Source organism: Camellia sinensis, chromosome 12 (genome assembly GCF_055761805.1).
Source record: "Camellia sinensis isolate YWXY chromosome 12, ASM5576180v1, whole genome shotgun sequence".
Taxonomy (NCBI): domain Eukaryota; kingdom Viridiplantae; phylum Streptophyta; class Magnoliopsida; order Ericales; family Theaceae; genus Camellia; species Camellia sinensis.
The window spans coordinates 72,689,033-72,716,135 of NC_138972.1; the positions used below are offsets into that span (position 1 = coordinate 72,689,033).

The following is a 27,103-nucleotide window of genomic DNA, read 5'->3' on the forward strand; positions in this document are numbered from 1 at the left end:
ACTTTACATTACATGGACTTAGGTACAAGTGTCAGTTGCCGGTATGTATCTAAAGGTTAAATTCGGCAAATCTCTAAATGAGGAAACGACTATGTGGATACGGCTGAATATAGATATGTCAAAAAAAATATTATATATTTTTCTAATAAAGTTACAATAATTTATGGCTTAAAATGATTACATATTTTTATGATAATGCTACACATTTGTAGTTAAAAAATATTGAATAAAAAAAATATTTAACATTATTAAAAAAAAGGTCATTTTATTGATAAATCTTATTTAGAAGTGTTCTAACCCAAGAAGTTCATGAAGAAATTTTTTAACCCACTTAGTCCCATGTATTTATACTTTTATTCCATAAAATCATTTTTCTTGATTTATATTATTTTCTTAGACTCTTATACCCTTATATTTAATATTGATATTTAATGTTGATATTTAATGTTGGGGGAGGAGAGAGAAGGAAATTGATCAAGGTATAAAAAATTTCATATACAAATTAATAATATTGATGTTATTATTTTATATTATTATATAATGTGAATATATTTTTAATTGACAACACATCAAAAATACATTAAAAATAATGTGAACATTCTCTCTCATCTAATGTAAATATATTTTTAATTAACAACACATTAAAAATGATGTGAACATTCTGTCTCATCTAATGTGAACGTTCACAACACCTTTCCAAAAAATTCTCTTATCTAATGTAGTGATGTGAACATTCACAACATGTGAACCTTCTTATTTTTAATTGACAACACATTAAAATAACGTTCATTATATTTTTAATTGACAACACATTCTTAATCACAACATGTAGTGATATAAATATTCACAACATGTGAACATTCTCTCTCATCTAACATAGTGATGTGAACGTTCACATTCGTATGTTTTAATATGAATATTCACATCATATAATTAACAACACAATGACAAAAATTCATTTCAAATTAATGTGAATATAACGATGTGAATATTCATTTCAATTACACATCATCCACATCATGTACTTGACAACACAATGACAAAAATTTATTTCAAATTAATATGAATATAATGATAGTCAACATCTTAATGCATGAGATCTATCAAAACATAATGACAATCAACATTAATAGTGGTAGGAGAGATTGAGGGTGTTTTGGTCTTCTTACCTTAAATAGGACCTAATAGAATAGTCAAAAACAATATGAGTTAAATGGAATAAAACTCTTAGAAAGAAGATTTATAAAAAAAAAAAAAAACTCTCTTAAAAAAATGAGTAATTTATTTTTCATGGATATTAGTTAAATTCCATCTCCTTAATTAGTATTAGGCCAAAACATGTGAAGCTCATGTAAAAGCCAGCCAGCCCAATAGCATTATTTATTACAAGGCCCATTTTATTAACAGAGCAAAGTGGATCCTAAATAAGCCCAAATGCAGCAAACCCTTTAATCAGCCATCAAACGATGATGATTACAGAAGACGGAGATGACGAACGGCGACGATGATAATGTCTCCTGGTGATTGGGTTTAATTTATCTATTTTTGTGGTTTGTTCAGAGTTTCAAAGATGGCGTCTCTTTTGTCTTGCTTGAGGTTTTGTTTTATTGCTGTTGGCACCAGTGGCCAGCAGCAGTTCAATGGCTATTGGAGTTTTTCTTGTCATTATTATCCTTCTTTTTCAGGTATTTGGATTTGATGTGCATTATATAGTAGTCTCTTTTTTTTAAAGAAAAAAAAAATCTGTTGCCTTTTATTTTGCTCTATATTCTCATGTGGTGCCTACTATTCTTTGTAAGGTTTCAACTTCTATCACATAACAAAAATCAATGTTGTTGGCCTGTTTAGTTGTACAGAAATCTTGAAATGTTTTCAACATGAAACCTCTGCAACCTTTGACAAAAATCTGGTTGTAGAAAATACAGGCATTCACTGGTAATATTGGTGATATCATCCATAACAACCAAAAAACGTTATAACCTCTGTGGATTTTATATTTTCATGGTCTCTCCAAAGGAGAAGAACTGATAAGAAATAAAAACAGGGCTTAGATTTTTGTCCTTCTCCAGCTTTAGAATTAAATGATGAAGAGGATGGAAAAGTCTTCTTGTCTTTTTATTGCATAATTTAGAGCGGCACTTCTTGAAGATACAATGAGTAATAGTTGTTTAACTTTGACCAATTAATGTTCCTGTAAGGAGGGATCTGATCTAGGTCCATGGTGCCAAAAAGAAGAGAGGAAGGACAAGAGTGGCATACGATGGGAATTATCAAAACAAATTACATGATTGCTTCAGACTTAATTAAGAATATGGATTGGAATAGAGTGGATGGGAGAAAACAAATTCATGTACCTGAAGCCAGTTATTTGGGGCTAAGTGATGTAGAACAACCGGAAAAGAAGAATAGTAATAGCGAAGACAGAGAATAAACCACACAGAAAATAAAACAAACCTTAAAATACTCAAATACAACTCTCAATTTTCAATTAGCATTCAATGCGGAATAATCCTCCTACATAAAGGCCTAGTTACCCTTCTTATGAGAGGAAAACTTAGCATTATGACTTGTGTTAGATTCATTATTCTTCAATTGAGTTTTTATTACTGGCTGAATTGTTGGTGATGGGGAATATATTTGATTCTTCTTATTAGTTTGATTTGGTGTGATGAATTTCCGGATTTGATTTGGATATTGATTATTGAATATATTTGATTTTGCTTTGGAACTATTTCCATTTTCTCTCCTCTCTTCATATTCTTCTTACTTCTCTTCTCTTCCTCTTTCTCCTTCTTTGTCGTTCTTCTAGTGCTACATCTGTTGGAGCATGGGTTTACTATCATTTTATATGCAAGGGCTATAATTTTATAAAACATTTTACTTCCGAGTTTCATATGCTGCTTCTGAATTTTTGGATGAAATATCTCATTGGTCTGCTGCTGAAATTGGTTTAGGGGATGAAATTATTACCAACTGGGGGGGGAAAATGTCTTCTACCTCACTTTATATGGATCAGTGGTAAGTGCTTTTTTGCTTTAAGGATTTTTTTTTTTTTTTTTGGTGTTTAATATCTTATGGAATTGACTTGCGTTTGATGTTAGCTTGGAACTGGTTCCTTCTTGTTACATCACTTTTCAATGTTGGTCAATTCAATTCTTGTTAGTAGTATAATAAATAGATTAACTGTTTGTTAAATAACTTAGTAGTTGTAGTATATAAATAGGTGATATAATACCCATTGTACTTAGTTTCGAAATAAAGAATATATATTGTGATTGGAGTAGAGCTTAGTTTTTATCTCTAGCCCTTGGGGTTTTACCCTAATTGGGGCATTTGTCTTCTCTTTCTCAATTTGATCTTGATTTGGCATTTGGATTTCATTATTTGGTATTAGAGCATAAGATCTTGTACTTCATTGTTTCTAATTGTACATACAACTCGTCAATTAGAAAGGAGCAACATACTTGACTCTGGATCTAAACCCTAATTCTTGGGTGTGAACCCCAAATTATCTCACTAGAAGTTGCTATCACAAGTGTGATCAATTTGATCCGAAGCCATAGAGTTGACATCACAATCAAGAGTTGACTCGAGATTTGGTAGTCGCGACTTGCATTTGGACCGTTCGCGCTGGTGATTCAACATCGCAGCAAGATTTTGAAGCCTTCGTTCAAGTTCAGATCTCAGTTCAAAGCCTTTCATTTGTTTGAATATGTTAGGAAACCAGGGAATAACCATCTCTTTCTGAAGTCGAAATGGAAATTGCGATCTGACTAGATTGCTTCGTCGACTCCACTGGATGAAAGAGGGATTTTTTTTTGTTCAACTGTTCTGGGTCGCATCTGGTTCGAAGTTCAAACCTAGAATCTCTTTGAAGTCGAAGTTGAAGACCCATTGCAAACTCGAAGTTGCTATTGTTCATTGCGATTGCAACCGAGCTCTTTGATTCGGGTTTGTGTTCGTTGGAGTTCTTGAAACCTCTTATTGAGTCAAGTTTGCAAACTTCAAATTCGAGCTGGTCTTGCGATTTTAGTTTGGCCTTGCGATCTAACTTGCAAGACGAGATTTGATCTGGGTTTGGTCCTTCGACTCTAGTTCGTTGCAGAATCAGGTATCACAACTTTTCGTGAACCAACTCCCTTGGACTCCCTATACCACTTCGATTATACGTCTTGGGTTTGAAGTTGTGAGTCGACTTCGACAATCAATTGCAAGTTGCTATTCAACCCTACACAACGAGTTGAAGTTAGGAGTAATGAACTTGTCTTCTTTTGAAGTTGTGACGGCAGATTACCAAAAAAATCAACTCAAAGATTTGATCTCATAGTTCAAAAGTGATTCAAAATCTGACCTAGTTCTGTTTTTCAAGTTGATCGACATGACTCAATTCAATTTCGGTATGTTTGACTCAGTTTTCTTCTTAATTGAACTGTCCTAAATCAATTCGCAATGTAGTTATCTTATTCTTGATTCTTGTTCTTGGATTGGATCTTGATTATTTGATGCTACATATAACTGTGAATGGATATTGTATTGAGTTGTCCTCAATTGTGAAATTGGGTTTGAAACTGTGATCTTTGTAATTGGCATATCTAGACTGTTTGTGGGTCATATTGGGTTGTTTGGTTATGGGTAATCGGGATCGAGGTCATTGAGATGGTCGTGGTAGAGCTTATGTTCTGACTTTGGGTAAAGAAACCGAGATGAAGTTCTCAATTGGAAGGGACACTGATGCTAATCCAAATCAAAATTCATTATCGAAAGGGTGAGTTGAAGCAAATGAGTGGATGACTTGTCACATCGCAAGTCACCATTGAAATTTTTGACAGCTTCAAAGAAATTATTTGAAGCTTGTCGTTAGGACTCTTTCATACCTCTTTAGGAAGTTGTTTTGAGTTGAGTAGCTTGCTTGCAATGCCGAATTTCAGCTCGTGATCAACTACTCTCACGGTTTTGCCTAGTGGATACATCGTCCATCCTATCATTTTGTCAATCTTCTCAGCTTTGCTTTCGAAGATGTCATTTGCCAACCATTGGTCTCATTCCGACAGAATGAGTACTCTTCTGCATGAGTATGTAGGTTAGAGGTGAAGGGGTTTGGAAATGGGGGTCTATCTGAGTTTTTTAGCGAGAGGATATGGACACACTAGTAGGTCGTTTTGCACACGAAAAATAAATCCTTACTAAGACCTTAATTCAATAGAATAGTGGTTTAGTTCGGGTATCAATCCACAGAGACTAAAAGGCTAAGTTGTTTAAATTTCAAATTAATTCTTAAATCAATTCAAAAGTAGAAAATAAGAATTTTGTATGAGCTTAATTAAATTAAACAAATAAATATAATTAAACTAGTATCAACCAAATAGAAGAGACTCAAGGTTTCGAATCCACCATAACCTTGTAATCAATAAACTGTAACAGTTTATAGATTTATTATTCAACTCAACTATGATCTGTTGGTGACTACAAGTCTCAACAGTGTCGTCTAGAGGATAATTGGCAGTTTAACAACTATAGCATAGACTATCTAGTGTTAGCACGAATTGTCTCTCCTAGTATGGACTATCTTTACCGGATTAAAGCAAATCAATGAAAACCGTTGTATAAGTATGCAATTTGAATCACAGAAAATTAAGAACATGTGCCAGATAGAAAGATTCAAAACGAAGTAATAATTTAGAAAAGCCTTAATCTTATACGACTGTTGAATCAATAATAAAAACCCTAGACTAATTACAAAACATTGTTACTTGACTAGAGTTTCATCCAAACCCTAAGAGGAGAGCTCCATAGCCTCCGCCTTCTCTCTCTAAAATCAAGAACAACCCTAATCATGAATAGGGTTTCATATTTATGGACATTAGGAGCCTTGTAAGTAATACCTAAGAGGCTAAAATTTCCCAAAATGAAAGGAAAATTCGGATGTAATTATTCCCAGCTTTTTAGGCTCATCTTGTTGGCCTGTTTTGACCTATTAAAAGTCAGAATTTGAAAATTCGTATTTCACACAAAATCGTAGCCCTTTGAGTTATCTTTCCAATGCCGCTTGAATCAATTAAATCTACTAGTGGACGAGCGAGATACACCCAAAATACTGAAGGCTGTGCAGAGTGACTTCTATAGCGGGATTGTAACAATTTTAACTTTTCTTTCTTCAAATCTCATGGGTTGGGCTTTTATTGCTTGATTAAAATTATTTAGATTCTTCTAGGCCTTTAGAGCTGAGTTGGAGCTTGGTCTCGGATTTGAAATATGAAATTAAGTCCAATTTCTACTCATAACTTGAATGACCTGCACATATACAGCATATTAAAATCATCAAGTAACAACGATTAAAGGACCTAACAAGTATACTTTAAGGGGCCTAAATGTATACATTTTGGCAATTATCACACACCTATGGTTGTTGAGCCAAAGATGCAAGGATGAAGTTCAATGTATTTGCAGACGGCTAAGTTGAGAGAATCATGTTTGTTCTTGAGCACGGAAATGCAGCACCTATTCCTTACATATCGTTACATGAGTAGTATTACATTGAGTTTACTTAGTTGCTACTTAAACTTGAGGACAAGTTTCTTAAAGAGGGAGAGTATGATGTAGTATAATAAATAGACTAGTGTTTGTTAAATAGCTTATTAGTTATAGTATATAAACAGGTGATGTAATATCCATTGTACTTAGTTTTGGAATAAAGAATATACATTGTGATTGGAGTAGAGCTTAGTTTATCTCTCTAGCCCTTAGGGGTTTTACCCCTAATTGGGGCATTTGTCTTCTCTCTCTCAATTTGATAAATGCCCCAATTAGGGGTAAAACCCCTAAGGGCTAGAGAGAGAAACTAAGCTCTACTCCAATCACAATGTATATTCTTTATTCCAAAACTAAGTACAATGGGTATTACATCACCTATTTATATACTAAAACTAATAAGCTATTTAACAAACACTTAAGCTTATTTATTATACTACATCATATAGATTATATATATTCTAAACCATACCCCTCTTTTTAAGTATGACAAATTTCTATTGTGCAAACCTTTAACTAAAACTCAACAAAATGATTTGATGAATGTTAACTCATCAAAAAGCTTAAACTGTTAGAGAAAGTGGTGACTTCACTATTTATAAACTATATCCTCAACAAGCCCCTCACATGTGGCCAAACTCTCCTCCAAAACCAGGCCAAAGAGGTGCAAGTATCATAATTATTGGGTAGGTGTTGAGGTTCAAAGACATGATCTATTACCTGCTTTAGTACCATGATAAATTGTTGACAAGCAACTCTTCCTATCCATCAACATGATCCTTAAAGTTTTATGTTCTCGTAGCAACTTTTCTGGCTGCCATTATACTCATTGTCAGTAAAAGAGTGGAAAATAATCAAAGAAGAATACAGTTTCCCTGAGATTAGAAAAAAAAAAAAAGAAATGCAAGTACATGTGTTGTATGAAAAGAAACAACAAGAAAACATTCCTAATTAAAGAAGAATACATTGCGAACAAATTTAGCCCCTTGAACACACTCCACCCGTGCTTCTTGGACAAAAATAATCCCCCCTAATAGCCACTGAAGTCCAATAAAAAATTACCACAACATCCTTGTTCTCTCACATTACACTGGACAAAAGACAAGGAATAGAGACTTGAGACTCCAGCCTTAATACTATACCTTAAGGTATCTTACCTTGTGTCTTCCACCCTATGAAGCATGTGTACGGGTACGTCAATATGATAAAATCTAAAAAAAGTAAAGCAAGGGTCTAGCTAGGTACATTAGTGAAAAAAATTTATTTTTAATTTAGAGTTGTGCAAAAATTAGTTAAATGGTTTAGTTAGTTAAGATACAACCTACAATTTACATTTAATACCAAAAGTAAGGTGTAAAGCAAAATTAAATGTCATTGTTTTAAATAACTAACAAACCAAAGCTTAATTTTAAAATCAACACATGAAAAAATCCAATGCAACTAAACTCACCTTTGTATAAAAGAAAATACTATTCCGGCTTCAGTATGGCTTCGGTATATACTAGGTACCTCTAGGGAACGACAAAAATTAAGAAGAAAAATTTAGATATGTGTCTTGTGTACCTGATATGCCGAATAAGAATGCAAAGTACCAGTACGCGATACTTGTATGGTGTGTTTGTTAAAGTACCTATACTTTATAGTTTCATCCAATGCTATGGAACTTACCTACTTGTTGTCCATAAGAGACTTGCAAACCCTCTTTTGAACAATCAACTCTAATCATCTCCCACCTTTTGTATTATTCAAAGCTTTTGTATTGCTCCACTCATGTCTTAAGGCATCTCCCTCTTTTGTTCCTTCTCGAGCATACATTTCTTGGCAATCAGAGCTTCCCCTTCTAAGAACAAAGACCACCTCCTTTTCACAACCACCAAAGATGCTCCATAGAGCTTAAAAATGACCATATAACAGGGGGTGATCATCTAGAAGAATAAGGTCCGACGCTTTTCACAAGTCTAGGATCAAAAGAATAAGCCCCTGAAAGCAAACACACCAAAGCTTGATGGCACTAAGGACCATTTTGACAAAATGCAACTCTATGTCTTCAACCATGAGTAGGGCTTGATTGTTGGGATAGTGTGTAACCAAGGTTTTAAAAAGTGGTTGCAGACGCCATAACAGTTACGGTGACGCGGTAGCGGTTGCGGGGTGTAAAGGCCGTAGCGTAACGGTTGTAGTAACTGGAACCGTGATTTTTTTTAAATTTTTCGCACAATTTGAAGAAAACTTACTGATACGCATATTTTTTATTTTATTTTTTTCAGAATCACATTTATTGGGGTTTAAAATAAATTTTGATCAATTTTTGTTAATTTTTAAGTATGATACAATATATTTCACTATAAAATGAGCTTTTTACATTTTATTTCAATAGCTAATGATTTTAAGAATAATTGATTTTAAATGTCTACAAATTATCTTTTACCAATACCTGATCTAACTGAATAAAAAATATTCATAGTTATTAAATGAAAAGATTATAAAATAAAAATTGTGTCATAAATTAAAAAAAAATTATAAAGAAAAAAAAATTCATATAAAATTTTTTCTTTGGGCTTGAATCACTTGAGTATTTATTATTTTTTTGTAAGCTTTTGTTTTTTTTTGAGGAAAGAAAGCTATTCAGAATATTGTAAAAGGGTGTAACGGTGTCTAACAGACCGTTACATAACACCGAAACGGCCGTTACACGTGTGAATTTCTGTAACACCGCTATAATGGCCATAATGGGTGGCGATAACCACCACAACCGTTACGTCACAGCGTTATGTAACGGTTGCGGCCTTTCTATTCCTAGCTCGGATAAAACAAACCACTTTTTCTCATCCCATCAGGAGCTAGCCTAGTACAAAGTCTATCCTCTTGTGTAGAATGTTCAAAAAATTATCCAAATCGTTCAACCCGAATGACCCGACTTGAGCATCATCAGATGGTTTTGAAATTAGTTACGGTTTGTGGGTGAAGTTAATTTTTTAAATCAACCGATCGGATGTCGAGTCTACTGTCCAAAAATCCGCCACCCGAACCGACTAATGCATTTACTTAGCATATTGCATCTACATGTGTTATGTTGGTATTGGCTCTTGAGTCACTTTCCTTATCATAATATCTTATCTCTAAAGACTAAACCTACCATATGTGAGTCTTCTCTCTCTCCCATCATATCACTTAGAGTCACTTTTTTCTGTGTTTATGTCTTTAATTCTCTCCTTCGGAAGCCATGATTTGATGATTGAAGATCATCGCTTTTAGTCTCTCAAAATCTTTTGACAATATGCAATCTCTCACGGTTTCTCTTCTCTCCGTCTTGTTGCATCATGAATACCAAACAATTGTAGGCCAAGTTGGTGCAAGATGGAGGTAGCGGCAAGCTGTGATAAGATGGAGGCGAAGATGGTATTCACTCTTTTTCGCTGATCTGTCGTACCGTCATCCCGTCTATCACTCTTCAATCTCCCTCTAGTCTCCACTATCCAATCTTCGCAGTCTCATCTCTCACCCCCTTTCCCTCTTCAATCTTCCTTGCTTGTACAATTGTTTTTTTTCTTAGGGTTGTGGTTGATTGCAAGAAAAAAATAGACACAAATGAACTACCCAATAGACCTGCCCGAAACCGATTGCAATACAAATGACACATTTTGTCCAGTTTGTTTCCTCCGAGTGTTCGACAAAGGCGGATGCTTATGCTTCCCACCTGAAAGGACCAGTTTGTATGACGAACCAATCCAACTCCTGAACACACCTACTCTTGCCTTAACCCAATAGTTACTCAAGAGTTGAAATGGTTGGGATTTCCCACACCCACTGCCTTTTTGCCTAGGCAATGTGGCACATTTCTCTGCATGCACCTGTCCTATAGCCTACATTACACGGACTCGTCAGTTTTGGCGAAGTACCCGTGTCGATACGACACAACACGGGTACAGGTACAGGATACAGACGGGATACGGCATGGAAGAAGTGGATACGGCATGGAAGAAGTAGATATGGCATATGGAAGTAAGAAGAAAGATGGCATACTTGGGATTAGGGCTACGAAAACTGTGATTAGGGCTTCGATCTTGCGATTAGGGCTTCGGTCTTCTTCTTTCGAACTGTCTTCTTCTCTCTCTCACTCTCACGCTGGATTGTTCTCTTCTTCTATCTCTTCTCTCGCTCTCGATCAGCTTCATCTCTCTCTTCTCTGTTTCAATCAACGTCGTCTCTTCCTTCTCTCTGTATTCTTCTCTTGACCATCTTCTCTTCTTTCTTCTTTTTAATTGGCGCCTATTATATAAATAATGTATAATATAATATAATTTATGTCATAAATAATGTATATAATATAATTTACCATAAATAATATATAATATAAATTATATCATAAATAATATATTAACTCCTTGTCTTCCATATTGAAAGTTGTCACCAACCAACAAGTTAATAAATTTTCACCTTTTCACCTACCAATCAAAAGTCAAAAAAGCTACCATCTACCTATCAATTATATAATAATAAATTTAATTAAATAATATATAATAAAATCTATAAAATACATTATCTATTTTATATTTATTTTAACATAATTTGTTATTCCTTATTTATTATATTTTTGTTATTTATAATATATGTCAATTAAAAGTAAAAAAAATATATATATAGATAAATTAAAAAAATTATCAATAAAAGTAATACATAAGATAAAAATAATAAATATATTTAAAAAATAACTATTTAACTTATCTTTATATAATAAATATATTTTAAAAGTTAAATATTTAACGTATCCCCGTACCCATATCCTCGTTTGGATCCATATCCATGTATTCTCAATTTTTAATTTTGAAGTACTCGACCCCTAGATACGTACCCGCACCCGATATCCGCACCAGAGTCTGTGTAACATAGCCTATAGCTATGGGACTTACCCCATGTACCCGACCAAACTGATCCGACCCGACATGACCCGACATGCTATGGACAGTTTCGTGAAGTTGCATGGTCGGTAGTGGGTTGGAAGTGTAGATTTTTTATATTTTCGGTTGGCCCTCGGAATGTGAAAAAAAAAACAACGATTGCACCTGAACCGTCTGATTTATGTATATGTATGTAGGATATTCATTACATGTGCCATTGTGTCCTTGGAAACTGAGATTATACTATCTTTTTACTTCTTAATCTGACATCCATCTTATCTTCTTAATTTTTAAATACTATTTCATTCTCTTTCTTCTTAAATGACTTTACTGTTTCTCTTTCTTCTCAATCAACTCATTTAAAATCTATCATTCTCTTTTTCTTCTTAAATGGTATTATTTAATTCTCTCTCTTTCTTCTCAAATGACTTGTAGTATTTGAAATCTCTCTCTCTCTCTCTCCTTTGATAGTTTTGCTTAATTTTTTTCTCTTTTTCATTCTCTTTCTACGTCTAACACATACACAATCTCTCTCTAACCTGTATCTCATCTCTTTCTCTCTCTCTCTCTCTCTCTCTCTCTCTTTCTCTCTATCAACGATGCAATCATAAGGAAGAACCTAAATGTTGTACTTGTAGAAACTAAGGTATTGAAGCATATTGACTTGGTGTTCTTTGAATTATTTTTAAATCCTCCCTTTGAAATTCCCTACACTCAGATCTCCATCACTGCTCTCCCTCTCTAATTTGTGATTTTTATGTATTCATCAAATGGTTGAGGTTGATTTGGATCAGATCAAACAGTGCTACTGCTCAACTCTTTTTATTTTTCTTAGATCTACGTATGTGCAGAGAGAGTATGCGGGCATTGAAGCTGATCGAAACCGACATTTAAACAGGAGGAAGAATATTAGTTCAACCCGCCCCAAAGAGGATGGTGTAGTGATCATCCAGTAGTCCTTGACTGCGAAAGTTCTAACCAGACCAAAGCAAGTTGGACTCTTAAAATAACTAGGGCAAAAGTTCTATTTCAGAGTGCGGAAACCATTATTTGTTTATATTGAGTCCACTTGAAACATCCATTTAGATTAGTGCATAACTAAATGAAATGAAAGCATACATTTTCCTTGAAATATTATCTTCATTATTACATGACTTAACCGATAAAACAAAATACAACACTTATAACATAACTTTACAAATCCAGCACAAGCATATAAGACTGGCTTCTAACCAACTTCTCTTTATACTTGAACTCTTTGTCACCTACATATATATATATAAGGGAGAGGGGTGAGCCATTGCCCAGTGGATAGTAATACAATCACTATTTTGAACATAATATAACTTTGTCAAGGAAAAACATGCTTATCTTGCAAACATATACATATTGATGAACATTCCAAGGCATTTCGAGTCAAGAATCCATAACAGGTGGCTAGAGGAGCTCGGTTAGCTAGAGGTTATTGGCATGATTCCCAATAACAAACTTGTTTGAAGATGTCATCTTATACATGATTCAAAAATATATGATGTTCATTCATAGCAAAACAATATCATACCTTTCTTAAACATACCATACTTTTGCATTTCAAATCATAATTTTAAGAAACGTAACTTTACTACATTACTACTCACAAATGGCTCATTGAACAAAGGGTTTCCTCCTCCGAGTGCTTGACCTACATAGAACACACACAAGACATTGAACACAATTCAACTTACAAGCTCCTACTTCAATTCAAGTGTCTAAACTTACTTTAATATTTCTTATTTATTTTCTTAGATTGTTCAAAGTATTTCTAGGCTTAGTCCAAGTCTATATCAAGTGTCAAACAAGTGTCAAATGCATGCCTAGAAGCATCCTAGGTGATTAAGGCCTGAAGAATGTTGAAGGGTGTCAAAGACGTATGCTAAAGGGTCCTAAGTATTCTACATCAATTTCATATACTAAGCATTAGAAAAATATTGGGTATGTTTGGTTTGGCTTGGCTTTGTAGAGTGATTTTGGGAAAATTTTTCTTAAAAACTTGTTTGGTTTGTAATTTTTTCAAAACAATTTCCAAAATCACTTTCTCTCTCTTACACATCAATCAATCACTTTTTCTCTCTCCTCTTTCCTTCTCAATCACTTTTTCTCTCACACACATCTACTCAATTACAACAAAATATCAAATCATTCCAAACTCCTAAACTCCAAAACTATTTTCAAAATACACAACCAAACAAACCAAAAAAAAAATTTAAACTCTCCCCAAAACAATTTTTAAAAACTACTCTCTCAAAATCAAACCAAACATACCCATCATGTTTACATATTTAAGGTTTAAGGAAGAAGCAAGAAATGAAAGGAAACTAAGTTAGGAGAGGAATTAGCATGAAACGGTTAGGAAAAAAGTAAGCAGCCTTCACTAATTTAAACATATCTTTATGTATACTTAGAATTTGGATGTGAGACCACCACCATTGGAAACTAGACTTCCGGGCTTGAATTTAGACTCAAAAATCACCTAAAACCGAGTCCGGATGAAAGAGATATGTTATTTGAATTTGCAAGGTATGAGCTGAAATAGGGCTGGCCGCTTGTGCGCCCATCCTAGCTGCTCATGTGGTGGCTTGGCCACTCAAGCAGTGGCCTAGGCCACTCGAGTGTTTGGTCAAGGTGGGGCAGATTGCGTTCTATGTGGTCGTGTGCCCGATGATGGCTGCTCGAGCACCCAGCAAGCAGAATTCAAGTCAGGTGCATGTTCTTGGTGTTCTAATTCCGTTTTCTTCATCCTAAAACCTCAAAACTTGATATTTGATTTACTAAGGCATGAAAATATGATGCAAGGTTCATGAAAACCATTGGAATGCATGAATCTAAGGTTAAACCATTCTTAAACATGCTTTAATTCAAGAACCTCTTAACTTGATTTCTTTTCAAGCCTTTTCTCATTTTCTTCATTTCAATCCTTCAAAACAGGATGTTTGATGTTTTAAAACGTGAATAAATGATGGGGGTTTGATAGAAAAATATTCATATGCAATGAATTCAAGGCTTGAACAAATCAAAACATAGTTTTCTTTGCAAATCCTTCAAACCCTTTCTAACTTCCAAACTTTCTCATTTTTCCTTCATTTCAATCCTCCCAAATCTTAGTTCAAATGAATTTCTAGCTAGATTAGAGTAGCAATACTAGGTAGAGGATTGAGTTTCTTACCTTTTATTTTTATTTTTATTTTTCTTGGATTTCTAGGCTTGAATTCAATCTTTCTTTGAATTTTCTCCTTGCTTTCCTTCTTTTTTCCTTGTTCTTCTCCCTTAGCTCTCAAGAACACAACATCCTCCAACCTTCTCCATCTTTCTCCTTTTTGTAGGATTTAATTAGATTAGTTTACTAATTACCTCATTAGCCTAGTTAATTAAGCTTTGTTTTAATTAATCATGTTTAAATCCTAATCTTGATTAACTTAATTAATTTTTCTTAGGCTTAATTAATCTCTCTTAACTCTTACTAATCCCGTTTAATTTTTTATTTAAGTACTCATTATACTCTACTTATTAAACTAAGATCATTAAGCTGCTCATTTAAGGTTTTCTATACCATCTAGGCATTCAATTCTCAAGTCCAAAGGAATTCTCTAACTCTTCCACTTACTAAATTTCCTACTTTAAGGTTCCATGTTCAAATTCTTCTTAGCTACTTAGGGTCTCTATCAAGTACCGACATACATAATTTTTCTAGCTAATGTATTCATTTTGACCCAAGGTATTCAAGGATGGATAATAATATGATTATGGTACGTGGCATTCTTTGGGGTGTCACAGTTTTGGAATCCAAAATGGCCGGTGTATACACAAATTTCTTGTTTGCAAAAATAAAGACAGAAAAATAGAGTAACAAATATAAATTTATTGATTTAAAATAAAACGCGTACAATCTCTGATGAAATTTCTAATCAAAGAAAATTCTCTGATTCTTCTCTTCAATAAGTTGATTTGAGGGTTTGATAGCTTGTTCCCGAATTAAGCGGCAAAATCTCCTCCAGGTAATGCGAAGAAGATAGCAAATTTGTAGAACTTTGATTTGAGGGCTTGATAGCTTTTTTCCAAATCTGATTTGTAGAATCTCCTCCAATTTAGTAGAAGAAGACTATAGATTTGTACAGTTTGATGACGAACTTTGATTTGAATCTCCGAACTTTATGTTTTATGGAGAATGATTGGTTTTGGTGAAGAAACCTCAGGCCTTTAGGCTTGAATCCGGTGTATCTTTCTCTTGCTTGATGTAAATTTTTGTCTCTACAACTTGATTTATGTATGTAGAATTTGTATGAAAAATTTTGGTGGAGGTCACCCCTATTTATAGAAATGGATGGAGGAGAGTTTTAATAGACTTCAACTTCTTTGATAATTATCTCTGATTTATTTAGAGATAAACACCAAAATATCACTTTAATGGTGTGCCATAATTTTATTGGCTTGACCATCTCAATGTGACAAGGAACTTAATTTGATTAGTCAAAAACTTATTTGCTGCATCACTATGACATAATTTGATTAGTCAAAGACTTACTACATCATTTTAACACATGGCAATAGATCTTGATTTGAGACCAATTAGACATGTGGCAAGATTTAATTTGCCAATAATTGTGCTATATTTTGTAGGCCTTTGTTGTACGTGGCAATTTTTAATTGGCTGAAATTTTCTAGGCTTATAGTTGGTTCAGGTGACGGGTTATGGACAACCCGGGCCGACTTGACCCGTGAACACCCTTACCTATAACACTTTCTTGTCCTTTTCTCTGTTCATATTTGAACTAGATGAAAATGCACACCTTTTTGCCAAGCAAACCCATGCGTGTGACCCTCCATTATCCTCCTGATTTGGTCAACGCGACATCCTCCAATCATTGTATGGTATGCAGACCTTTGACTAGCATGCACTTGAAGACCCCAATTCCATCCAAAGAGGGATCTCAAAAGCCAAGGATTTATGTCCACTATTAGAATCATCAGAAACTGTCTTGTGTAATCTTTGACAAGAAGCCTAGCCCAACGATATTATTGACATCTTTGCTTGTGTCTTTGTCAACCTTTAGAACACTACGACAAACACCTTAACAACCTCCTCATTCTATAGGTGTAGTGACAGCCTAGGAACTAAAACCAAATCGCCTTTGGATCACCATTTCCATGACAATAACACTCTCCCACCAGAGACCACTAGTCAGAAGAACTCAACTTTTTTCATTCAAAGCCCTTTTTCGCCTCCTCTCTTGATGGCAACAAAATAGATAAAAAAAATCTTTAACATCAAACCCAACTTTGGTCGAGACCTTCCATGGATGATTATCATATTCGTTGTAGAGGGGATGCCCCTATACTAGTCCACTACCCTCCCCGTCAAACCTCTTTCCAAGAAATGTACGGTTTTCTAGATAGAATTCACTACTTTCTTTTCCCCTTGTAACCTTAGTCTATAAGGGCTTTGATTTGGTGGCCAATACACCATTTTAGGCACCTGCATAAAGGATCAACCTCTTTCACCTTGGCTGGTTCCTTCTGCACCTTGAGTTTTGACAACTTCTTAGCCACATCCCTCAAAGAGGATGCCGTTTATTCTTTGGCAAGAAGACCACTATTTCCTACCTTTACGAACCAAATTGCAAAGGAACCTCCCCCTTCAATATGAAGGAACTAACATCCATACGACTACCTTGTCACAAAATCCTTCCGTAAAAATCCTTCTCACTTTCGCTACAATCAATTGGTTAAGGACTTCACACAACCAATCTAACTTCTCGTGCTTCATTTTGACCTAGTGATTCAAGTTTCGCTTTCTCTCTCTGAGCATCGGGAAGTCACCGTCTCCATCTCTATCATCTTCCTCTTCAAGGATAATCTTAGACCATCCCAACTAAAGAGCTATGTTACACGAACTCTTTGTATTTTGCGAGGTACCCATGTCGACACGACACGACATGACATGAGTACGGGTGGTGAATATGGCTAAATACAGATGGATACGGTTGATTTTCTTTTCTATTTTTCACGACAACAACAAAGGAGAGAAACATGGCTTGCGACCTCATCATCGTCGTTGTTCGTCATCTTCATCTTCTGTATTCATCTTTGTTGATGGTTGCTAGGGTTATATTGAAGGGTTTGGTGCATTTGGGCTTATTTAGGATACACTTTGGTTTGTTAATAAAATGGGCCTTATAATAAAAATTATAAGGTTATTGGGCTGGCTGGCTTTTACATGAGCTTCTCATGTTTGGCCTAATACTAATTAAGTTGGAATTTAACTTATATCCGTGGAAAATCAATTATTCATTTTTTTTAATAATGTTATATATATTATTATTCAATATTTTTAATTACAAATGTGTAGCATCATCATAAAAATATGTAATCATTCTGAGCCATAAATTGTTGTAACTTTATCAGAGAAATACTTGATATTTTTTTAAAACATCCATGTTTGGCCGTATCCATGTATCTGTGTCTAATTTTTGGGTACTTTTAGTCGTACCCGCATATCCCTCATTTAGAGGTTTGTCAAGTCCGACCCCTAGATACATATCTACACCCAACACTTGTACCCGAGTTTATGTAACATAGCTGAGGAGTGACTCTCCTTGCTGAAACCTTCATCGCTTCTCTCAATTTAGTGCATTTCTTTTATCTAATAAAAATCAATAATACAGAAATTGATTATGTCTAATCTTGTATAAAGAGCATCATCTAGTACCTTTAACTGTCCTTATTACCTCCGTGTTAGCCCACTTACATCTATTAAAAATTTCGTAATTTTTTTGGCCACTTTTTAAAGCATTTATTTATTTTCTTCTACTACGACTTGAATCTCATTTTTATTGTTTTTCGAAAAGGAAAAGTGGTGCATATGGCATGCACTCAAAATTTTAGTCACAGTGATTCATAACCAATTTGGTTCATAACCAAAAAGCACCACAAAGCTTCGTAACCTAGGCCACTTCTGTTCATAGCCACAAAGCCTCATAACCAAGTTCATAACCAATCACCCCAAGTTTGACCACCACAAAGCCTCACAAGTAATTACATGATTCATAACTGCAAGACCATAGAATTATCGTTTTATTTTTTTATTTTTTATTACAGATTCAGGTTTCAACTATGTCCTCCTTTATTTGTTTAAACTATTCACCTTGTTTGGTTACAGGTTTCTATTTTTGTACTACTGGGGATTGTCGTTGCAGGAGCTGCCCTAGGGTATTGGATGGTGTGGAAATTTGTTATTTTAGAAGATGGAAGTATGGATGTTGGCGCAGCTCAATTTGTGAAATGGGCCATGCACGTTATTGCACCCACATTTATCTTCCAGGTGGCTATTATGTTCATGTTAATAAATAGTGTGATAATCAAGGTTTTAAAAAGCGGCCGCAACTGTTACGTAACGCTGTTACGTAACGGTTTTGGTGGTTACCGCCACCCGTTACTGCCGCTTTTGCAGTGTGATTGAGATTCACAGGTGTGTCGGCTGTAGCGGCTGCCGTAGCGGTCGTAATGGTGCCGTAGCAGTCATAACGACCTGTTACGCACCGTTACGTAACGGTTCCAAACTGTTTCTTTCAAAAAAACACACAAAAAAAGCTAAAAATTGGGGAAGAGGGATAGAGAGAAGAGGGAAGATAAAAGAGAGAAAATGGAGGAGCAACAGATAGAGAGAGAGAAGAGGGAAGATGAAGAACATATTATTGATTTGTTGAAACTGTAAGAACTATGCTATTCTATTCAGCTGCTATCACTAAATCATTTTGTTTATGTGTGTCTATCTATATATTGTTTAATAATAATAATAATAATAATAATAATAATAATAAGTGTGGTCATTATCTATTTGGCATGGTTAAAATATGTATATATATATATATATATTTAGGTTTTTATTTATTCTCTTACTTTTGTCATTGTTTATCTTATATATAATAGTTAGTAATTGATTTTTTGTATAATATAAAGTCATTAATTATTAAAATAAAATGTAAAAAACTCAGTTTATAGTGATTTAGAAATATAAAATATATTGGATTTGTAAAAATTGATCAATATTTATTTTTAACCCAATAAATATGATCATGAAAAAAAAATATGCGTATCGGTAAGTTTTTTTCAAATTGTGCGAAAAATAAAAAAATTCACGGTTCCGATTACCGCAACCGTTACACTACGGCCTTTACACCCCGCAACCGCAACCACGTTACCGCCATCGTTACGGCGACCGCAACCACTTTTCAGAACCTTGGTGATAATGCTCCACTTGCAAATCTCTGGACCAAACGGAAATCAGTGTGCAATTTGCTTTGCATTCTTGCAATTTCTTCCTACTCTCAGAATTGTATATTGTTTCTAAATTTTTTATTCTTATTTTCTGTCAGAGTACTCTTGATACTCCTTTGGCAATGGGGACATTAGCTTCTTGTTTGTCAATCTGCTTTCTTTATCACTTCCTTCAAGTGGAATGGTCCAGAGTAAGTCACTTGTACCATTTTTCGCCTACTTTCTCCTTGCATCATGCTGGCAGACTGGTAATTATTGTACCAAATAAATGTTCGTATAATTGATGCTTAACTCAATTTATTCAACTTATTAAATCCAAAACAAATAGATCTTATTAGCTTTTTGAGTTTATCTGTTGGGATGCTGAAATCCATTTTGGATTAGTCAAAATGGGTGGTATGCTTGATTTAATATATGAATGGTCATGAATATTGATTGAAGAGAGGTCTGCTCAGTTGATATAACAGATTTAAAAAATCTTCCGTTTGCTTGGTTTAGCAAGATCTTAACTAATTATTTGTATGTAGTTCTACCATTACTTTTGGGAATTCAATTTATTCTGCAAATGGGAATCCTTGGCAGAATAGAGGACAAGCAAATGTAAGACAAAATCGTGCTGAATTTCGCAGCAGGTTAGGGATGGTGGCTGCACGGGGAACACTGGAACATCCCAAGGAGATCTTCTGGTCGGTCTGACTCTCCTGATAAAGTTACACACTTCTGTTAAACTCTGCATTTTCTCTCCCTAATATTTGTTTTATTTGTTGAAACATTTTTTCTAAAAAGATTTCAAGCTTCTGCAGAGCATTTGATTTCCCTCTTATTTTCCTTTGACATCATGGTTACCACGTAAAACTCCCCATCAGATCTCTTATGAACATGAACATGCAAGGGCTAGGATGTTTTATGTAAGCAACATGTTTTGAAAAATAGGCAAAAAATCACTACATCAGCGCCTGAGTGCCGTGAAAAAGAGGAAAAGGTCCTTATGTTTTCTTGGATGAGCACCTATAAAGAAATTAGCCCAAGATTGTTGGTTTACATTAGCAACTTGGAAAAGGGAACACTAATAGATAAAACTATGGAATTAGTAGATTCTATGATTAGAAGGAAAGTATAACATGCTTAAAAGAAACTTAGTGAGTAGTTGAGAAAGTAAATGAAATAGAAAAAACTCGGGACAATATTTTGTATGCTAGAAATATTGGTTAGTAGATAGATTTTTGTGAGTATTGTGTGGTTGGGTGTCAGGGTGTGTGGATCTTTATTTGTTTACCTTTTTTGATTTCCTTGATGATGTAATTGGCTAGCGCTACTTTTTATGGGGACCTTTTTGTATCTTTAGCATCTTCTTGATGCTCTTCTTCAATAAAATTTATTTATTAAAAAAAAAAATGTAGAAATGGTGTAGCTAAGCATCTGAAAAATAAGGTAGTAATAGTTATGAGAATAAGTTACATAATAATATTAATTAAAATTGTAATTGGAGAGTATAATTAGTGCCTACGCACTCCAAATAGGATTGGAGAAAAATATTAAAAGGAAATTGTGGAATCAATGACGAGTTAACACAACAAATATTTGTAGAGGAGAGAATAATTATAGGTGGAGATTTCAATGGTCATGTCCGAATATATAAGCAAATGCACGAGTGGATACATGGTGGATATGGTTTTGGTGATCGAAATGAGGGCGAAGAGAACATCTTAGATTTTGTAGTAGCATTTGATCATGTAGTAACCAACAACTTTTTAAAAAAGGAGGGTTAAACACATAACTTTTAAAAATGGGTCAAATAAGAGTTGGATACATCATTTTCTTGTAAGAAAAATAGACTACTGAAAATGTAAAGGTTTCAAGGTTATTTCCAAAGGAAGTTAATGGCACCAAGTAGGCTAACAATATTCAATATATAGTATTATATACAATAATAAAGAGCAAAATCAATGCGGAAATATATTAAAAACTCATGAACTAGACGTGAAATCTAAAAAGTGAGAAATAGAGGATATAGTGTTTAAAGAAGTAACGCGGGGTTTGAAAGGTGTTAGTAATAACAGGTGGAATACAATAGCATAATGCTTTGAAAGAATATCGGAAGCAGTGCCATGGAGAGTCAAAGGGAAAAGCTCCTATATCTAAATATACTTGGTGGTTGAATAGTGAGATATAAGCCATAGTAAAAGAGGATAAAAATGGGAATAATTTTAAGACATAAGTTGATCAATAAGGAGGTTGGATGAGAAGATTAAGAAAAAGTGAATGATACTTTGAGAAATTGTTAAGTGAAAATCATTTTAAAAACTTGGAAGGAGTGGAATATGATAGCCTTGATGGAACTAGAGAATACAAGTTTTATCATCGAACTAAGAGAGTTTAAGGTGGAATTTGCATTAAAAAAAAGAAAAAAGAAGATGAAATAGACAAGGCATTAGATAAAAAAGGCAAGGCATTAGGATTAGATTGTATCCCTATTGAGGCTTGGAAATACTTAGGTAAGTAGTTGTCTGGTTAACAAAATTCTTTAATAAGATTCTAATGCGTAGGAAAATGGCTGATGAGTAGAGAGAGTATTTTAATACCTATATATAGAAATAAACGAGATATCCAAAATTGCAACTATTATAGAGACATTAAGTTGATAAGTTAATACAATAAAATTGTTGGTGAGAATGATTGAGCATCACTTGAGAGTTATAACAATAATGTTAGAGAATCTGTTTGGATTTACGCTTGGTAGATCAAATATGGAAACACTATTTTTACTAAGAAGATTAATAGAGAAGTACGAAGGGAAGATGAAGGATCTAAATATGGTTTTTATAGATTTACATCAAAAAAAAAAAACTTGTGACAGGGTGCCTAGAGATATTATCTAGGAAGCACAAATATGGATACGACACATGGATATGGCGATACGACGAAACCTAAAAAGTATGATATGGGTACGGCTAGAATACGTTTGTAAAAAATATGTTTTTTAAAAAAACTATTAGTAGGAGTTACACATAATCTCAAGAATGTTGAGTGATGACATTGTAATTTTATAATGCAAAACACTAATCTTTAAAAATTAGGTATTAATTTAAGATAGTAGCTTGTTTACTTCATTTGTTTACTTCATAAATTTTCAATAAGTCTTGCAAATATTTCATTTTAATATCAAGTTTAATAAGTTTATACAATAACAGAGCAATCCACAACTTGTTTCTGTGCTTTCCCCTTGGCAGTATTAAAAATATTGTATTCAAGTTTACTTTCTTATTTATTTGTTAATTTTTTAATTTTACTATTGTTATATTCTCTTGTTAATCTTTACTTTCTATGTAGTTATAGAGGACATGAATGAAACAATAAGGATACATCAATTTGACAAATTATATTATTGTAACTCTCACCATGCCTTAGGGGTTTGAATTAAGGGAGTGCAAGCATTAGGTGTTTTGCCAAGGGTGAGGAGATTTTCTCCCATAGGCGTTAATCTAACAACTAACCACTAACATTTGCCGATCAAAAAAAAAAAAAAAACTCACTATGTTCTTCTTTTTAAATAACTAAATAAAGTACTAGGAGTAATATGTGACTTGGAGTATCCAATACTTCAAAATTAAGTATTTGATGCTCCAAAATTAATGAAAAAATAATTAAGAAGTATCCAATACTTTTAATAAGTATCCGATACGTATCGGCGAGTATCCAAAGAGTATCGGTATCCAATATGTATATAATATGGATACGTCTCCCTTTTTGAAGTATATGTGCTTCATAGGATATAATATGGTGAGCGTTGGTGAAAAAGGGTGTGACCAAAAGGTATATGCATGAAATAAAACGCGTGTATAATGGGGTATTGACCACAATTAAATCACTTGTAGGAGAAACTAGTAAATTCTCAATCATTGTGGTATTGCATCATGGCCAAGTTTGAGTCAGTACCTATTTGCCATGGTCATGGATGAATTAACTAAACACATTTAGGATGATAGTTTGCAGATGATATTGTTCTAGATGAAATTGAGAAAGAAATTAACACCGAACTACAAATATGGAGAGAAGCACTCAAGTTAAAAGGTTTTAAAATTAGTAAAAATAAAACTAAATATACAGAGTGTGACTTGGCAACAATAGAAATAGAAATGATAGAGAAGTGAAGATTGAAAATCAGAAATAACAAAGTGAACCTTTTCATTACCTAGGTTTGATTATTAATACGGATGGTGAGGTTGAAAATGACGTGATTCATAGGATTAAAGTAGGTTGGCTCAAGTGTGGGAGTGCATTTGACATATTATGTGATTGACGAATTCTAACAAAATTGAAAGAAGAATTTTGTAGAAAAACTGTAAGGCTAATGATGCTTTATGGGACAAAATATTGGACAACTAAAATACATGTCCATAAAATGAGTGTAGTTGAGTTGAAGATGCTTAGATGGATGTGTGGTAAGACTAAGAAAGATAGAATTAGAAATGAATGTATTCTTGAAATGGTACCGTAGGAGTAATACCGATTGAAAGATAAGTTGAGAGAGAATAGATTAAGATGGTTTTGTCATTTACAACGAAGAAATGTAGATGCAACGACAAGGAAGAGTGATATGATTTCTATAAATAAAATGATGGGGGAAGGGGAGGACTTAAACTAACATGGGATATAGTCATAAAAAAAGATATGAATGTAATCAATAGAGCAAAATGGCAAAAAATAATTGATGTAGATTGGGAAACAACTCTTAGATTGGATTGGTTTGGAAGCGTTTTTTCATAAATTGAAACTTCATCCAAAAATATTATGAAAAATGTGAAACATTAGGTGATGTAAAGATTGAATAGGTTGAATAAAAAAAAGGAGTAAAGTTTGAATAGGATATTTGTAAGAAAAATTTATTAAGGAACTTAAAAATAGCAATGTAAATTATTTTTATATTTTTAGGATCAATTAAAATACTACTACTACTACTACTACTACCCAATATCTATGGAAACTTATTAGAGCAATCATATATTATTGTTGAAAAATAGTATTTGTGAGTATACAAAGATGGTAAAAATTATGAGAAGTGCATTTCTAGGGAGTTTTTAGAACACTTTTTTGAAAGAGTTTCTCGCAAGCTTATTCAAATTGAGATGGAGTTTTTCCTTTCATAAGTAAATTGTACTTGAATTCTTGGATTGTTTTGGAGATGTTTTCTAGAGGTTTTTCTCAAAATTTCATGAGAGTTCTGTGCCCGTTCCCGAAATGAGTTTACAAGGAAACAAGTTTCCTCTCTCAAGAGATTTCCTAGCCTCCCTTTATAGCTCTTTAATTTCTTTCTTTCCCCTTGTATGTGGTTATTGCTGTCACTTGAAATATGTGTACAAAGAAAGTAAGAAGTTGTGGAGGTTTTTTGGACGAGAGAAAGCAAAAGATTGTGGTAGCTGTGTTTATTACAGAATGTATGGTGGTGGCAGTAGTGTTTGGTTGAGTGAGAGAGTGGTGAGAGAGTGTTTAGTTGGGTTTCCGAGATTGTGGTTAAATTGGTCTGGTAAGAGAGAGTATTCGAGTAAACTCCACAGGGATCATATGGTTATCTATGCCTAAAATGATGAGGTATAAGTGACACTGATATTGAAATGGTCTGGTGGTGAGGCCGAACCCATCCCAACATCATTTAGGTTCAAAGCCAGTAACCCAGTGCTGACCTGCTTATGAAACTTAGTTTGGGATTCTATATTCAGATTGGCTTGTGATAATTTTTGGTGTTCCTTACCTTAGAAACATGTATTCGAGTAAATTTTATAGGGATCATAAGGTTATCTATTCCTAAAATGATGAGGTATAAGTAGTGGCGATAATGACGTGGTCTGGTGGTGAGCCCACACCATTCCCGATTTCATTTAGGTTCAAAGTGGGTAATCTGGTGTTGACTTGTTTATAAACTTTGCTTAACCTGATGCCATTTATTGCTGATGTGTTTGTTAGGCCAGCAGTTTCAGTAAGTGCTAGCTCTAATTTTAAGACACATGTTCTACTTTTAAGTAATTGTCGTGTTGATTTTGAGATTATGAGCTTTAATCTTGAAATGTTTATACTTTGTTCTATCTTGACTTTCAATTGAGATTATAAGTGATTTAAATAATTGAGTTGAGAATACATCATCACCTGTCTGGACTGCAACATGATGGTTAAATGTAGGCCTGCAATTCGACAGTCCCTTTCAATTCAAGGCGCATGAATTACCACAAAATTATGTTTCTCTATCCCAATGAAGTCTGTATGATGGTTTTTATGGAGCATGGAGCATTAAATGAGATGTATGATGTGAAATTTTTTGCAAAATTGGACGTAGACACACTAGGACATGACAATATCTAACAAGAAATTTTTTGATGGGGGATAAGTCTACGTTTTTAATATATTTATCCAAATTTGTGCATTAGTAGTTGCACAAATTGGGAATTAAAGATTAACGAAGTGTAAGTGTTTCTTTAAAACTGTTCCTACTTTCTTTATATCTTTATCTTTACAACAGTATTCTTTTTTGTATATTAGAAGTGGGGTTCATGCTTGTCTTGGCATGGTAAATGTTCAGTTTCTTTTGAAATATTTTGTGTTCGTGACATTTATTGGCTTGTGTTGCCTGATATGGTGTCAGTTTCAGAGCTCCTATGATCTACTGTTCATTCTTCATGGTTTGGTTTTGACCATGATATTGTAATCATAATAAAAATGAAATGAACAAAGTAGGTTTTTGGCTGGGAGGATTAATCTTGTTGAGGATCTTTCATGCACACTCTTTCCAAAAATGTCTATAAAGTACAATGGTACTCATGTAAATTATGCTATATATAGCATTGGTATAGACCTTTAATTCATGCTTAATTAGTTTGTTTTGGCTGTTGCAGGAATGATATCTCCGACAACTGGGAGGGTGATGAGAAATCAACAGGATTACTATTCAACATTCCATAGGACACCCAACAGAAAGAAGTTTTAAAAAAACGTGGGAGAATTTCACCCAGGAATCAACCTGACATGCTGTGGCTGAGTTGGCATCCTCTCCAAAGTTCACTGATTGGATTATTAAGCATGCTGACAAGATAGAACTCCTTCCAGATGATAGTTCAGATGACACAATTGGAAGTGGCTCAGATTCCACAGATGAGAATCTTATAGAAAGCGGCGATCGATTTAGTTTGTTCAAATGGTAGCAGCAACCTTAGAGTAGGAAATTAGTTACTTGTAGTAGTACTGTTAGAATTTCCCATCTTTACCTTCACCTACTCCACTACACACTCCACTTCACCTACCTCCACTTCACCACACACTCCACTTCACCTAACCCACTATCACCTCCACTACACCTACTACCACATTTTCTTCTATAT

The 27,103-nt window shown here is 34.1% G+C and overlaps 1 protein-coding gene across 6 annotated transcripts; it reads left to right on the plus strand.

Annotated features, from left to right (window-relative positions):
- The first annotated feature begins 1,432 nt into the window (after positions 1–1,432).
- LOC145804568 (uncharacterized) lies at positions 1,433–26,702 on the plus strand. Of its 6 annotated transcripts, none has more exons than XM_082898937.1 (6): positions 1,433–1,685; positions 2,955–3,018; positions 18,656–18,780; positions 19,835–19,927; positions 20,319–20,445; positions 26,621–26,702. In XM_082898937.1, exons 1-5 carry the CDS (start codon positions 1,641–1,643, stop codon positions 20,430–20,432), a joined length of 441 nt encoding a protein of 146 aa, XP_082755063.1. In that variant the 5' UTR covers positions 1,433–1,640; the 3' UTR covers positions 20,433–20,445; positions 26,621–26,702. The 6 variants fall into 6 exon arrangements, with proteins under 6 accessions (XP_082755063.1, XP_082755060.1, XP_082755061.1 ...); XM_082898934.1 differs by having other exon boundaries at positions 20,319–20,422; XM_082898935.1 differs by having other exon boundaries at positions 20,366–20,445.
- The last annotated feature ends 401 nt before the right edge of the window (positions 26,703–27,103 follow it).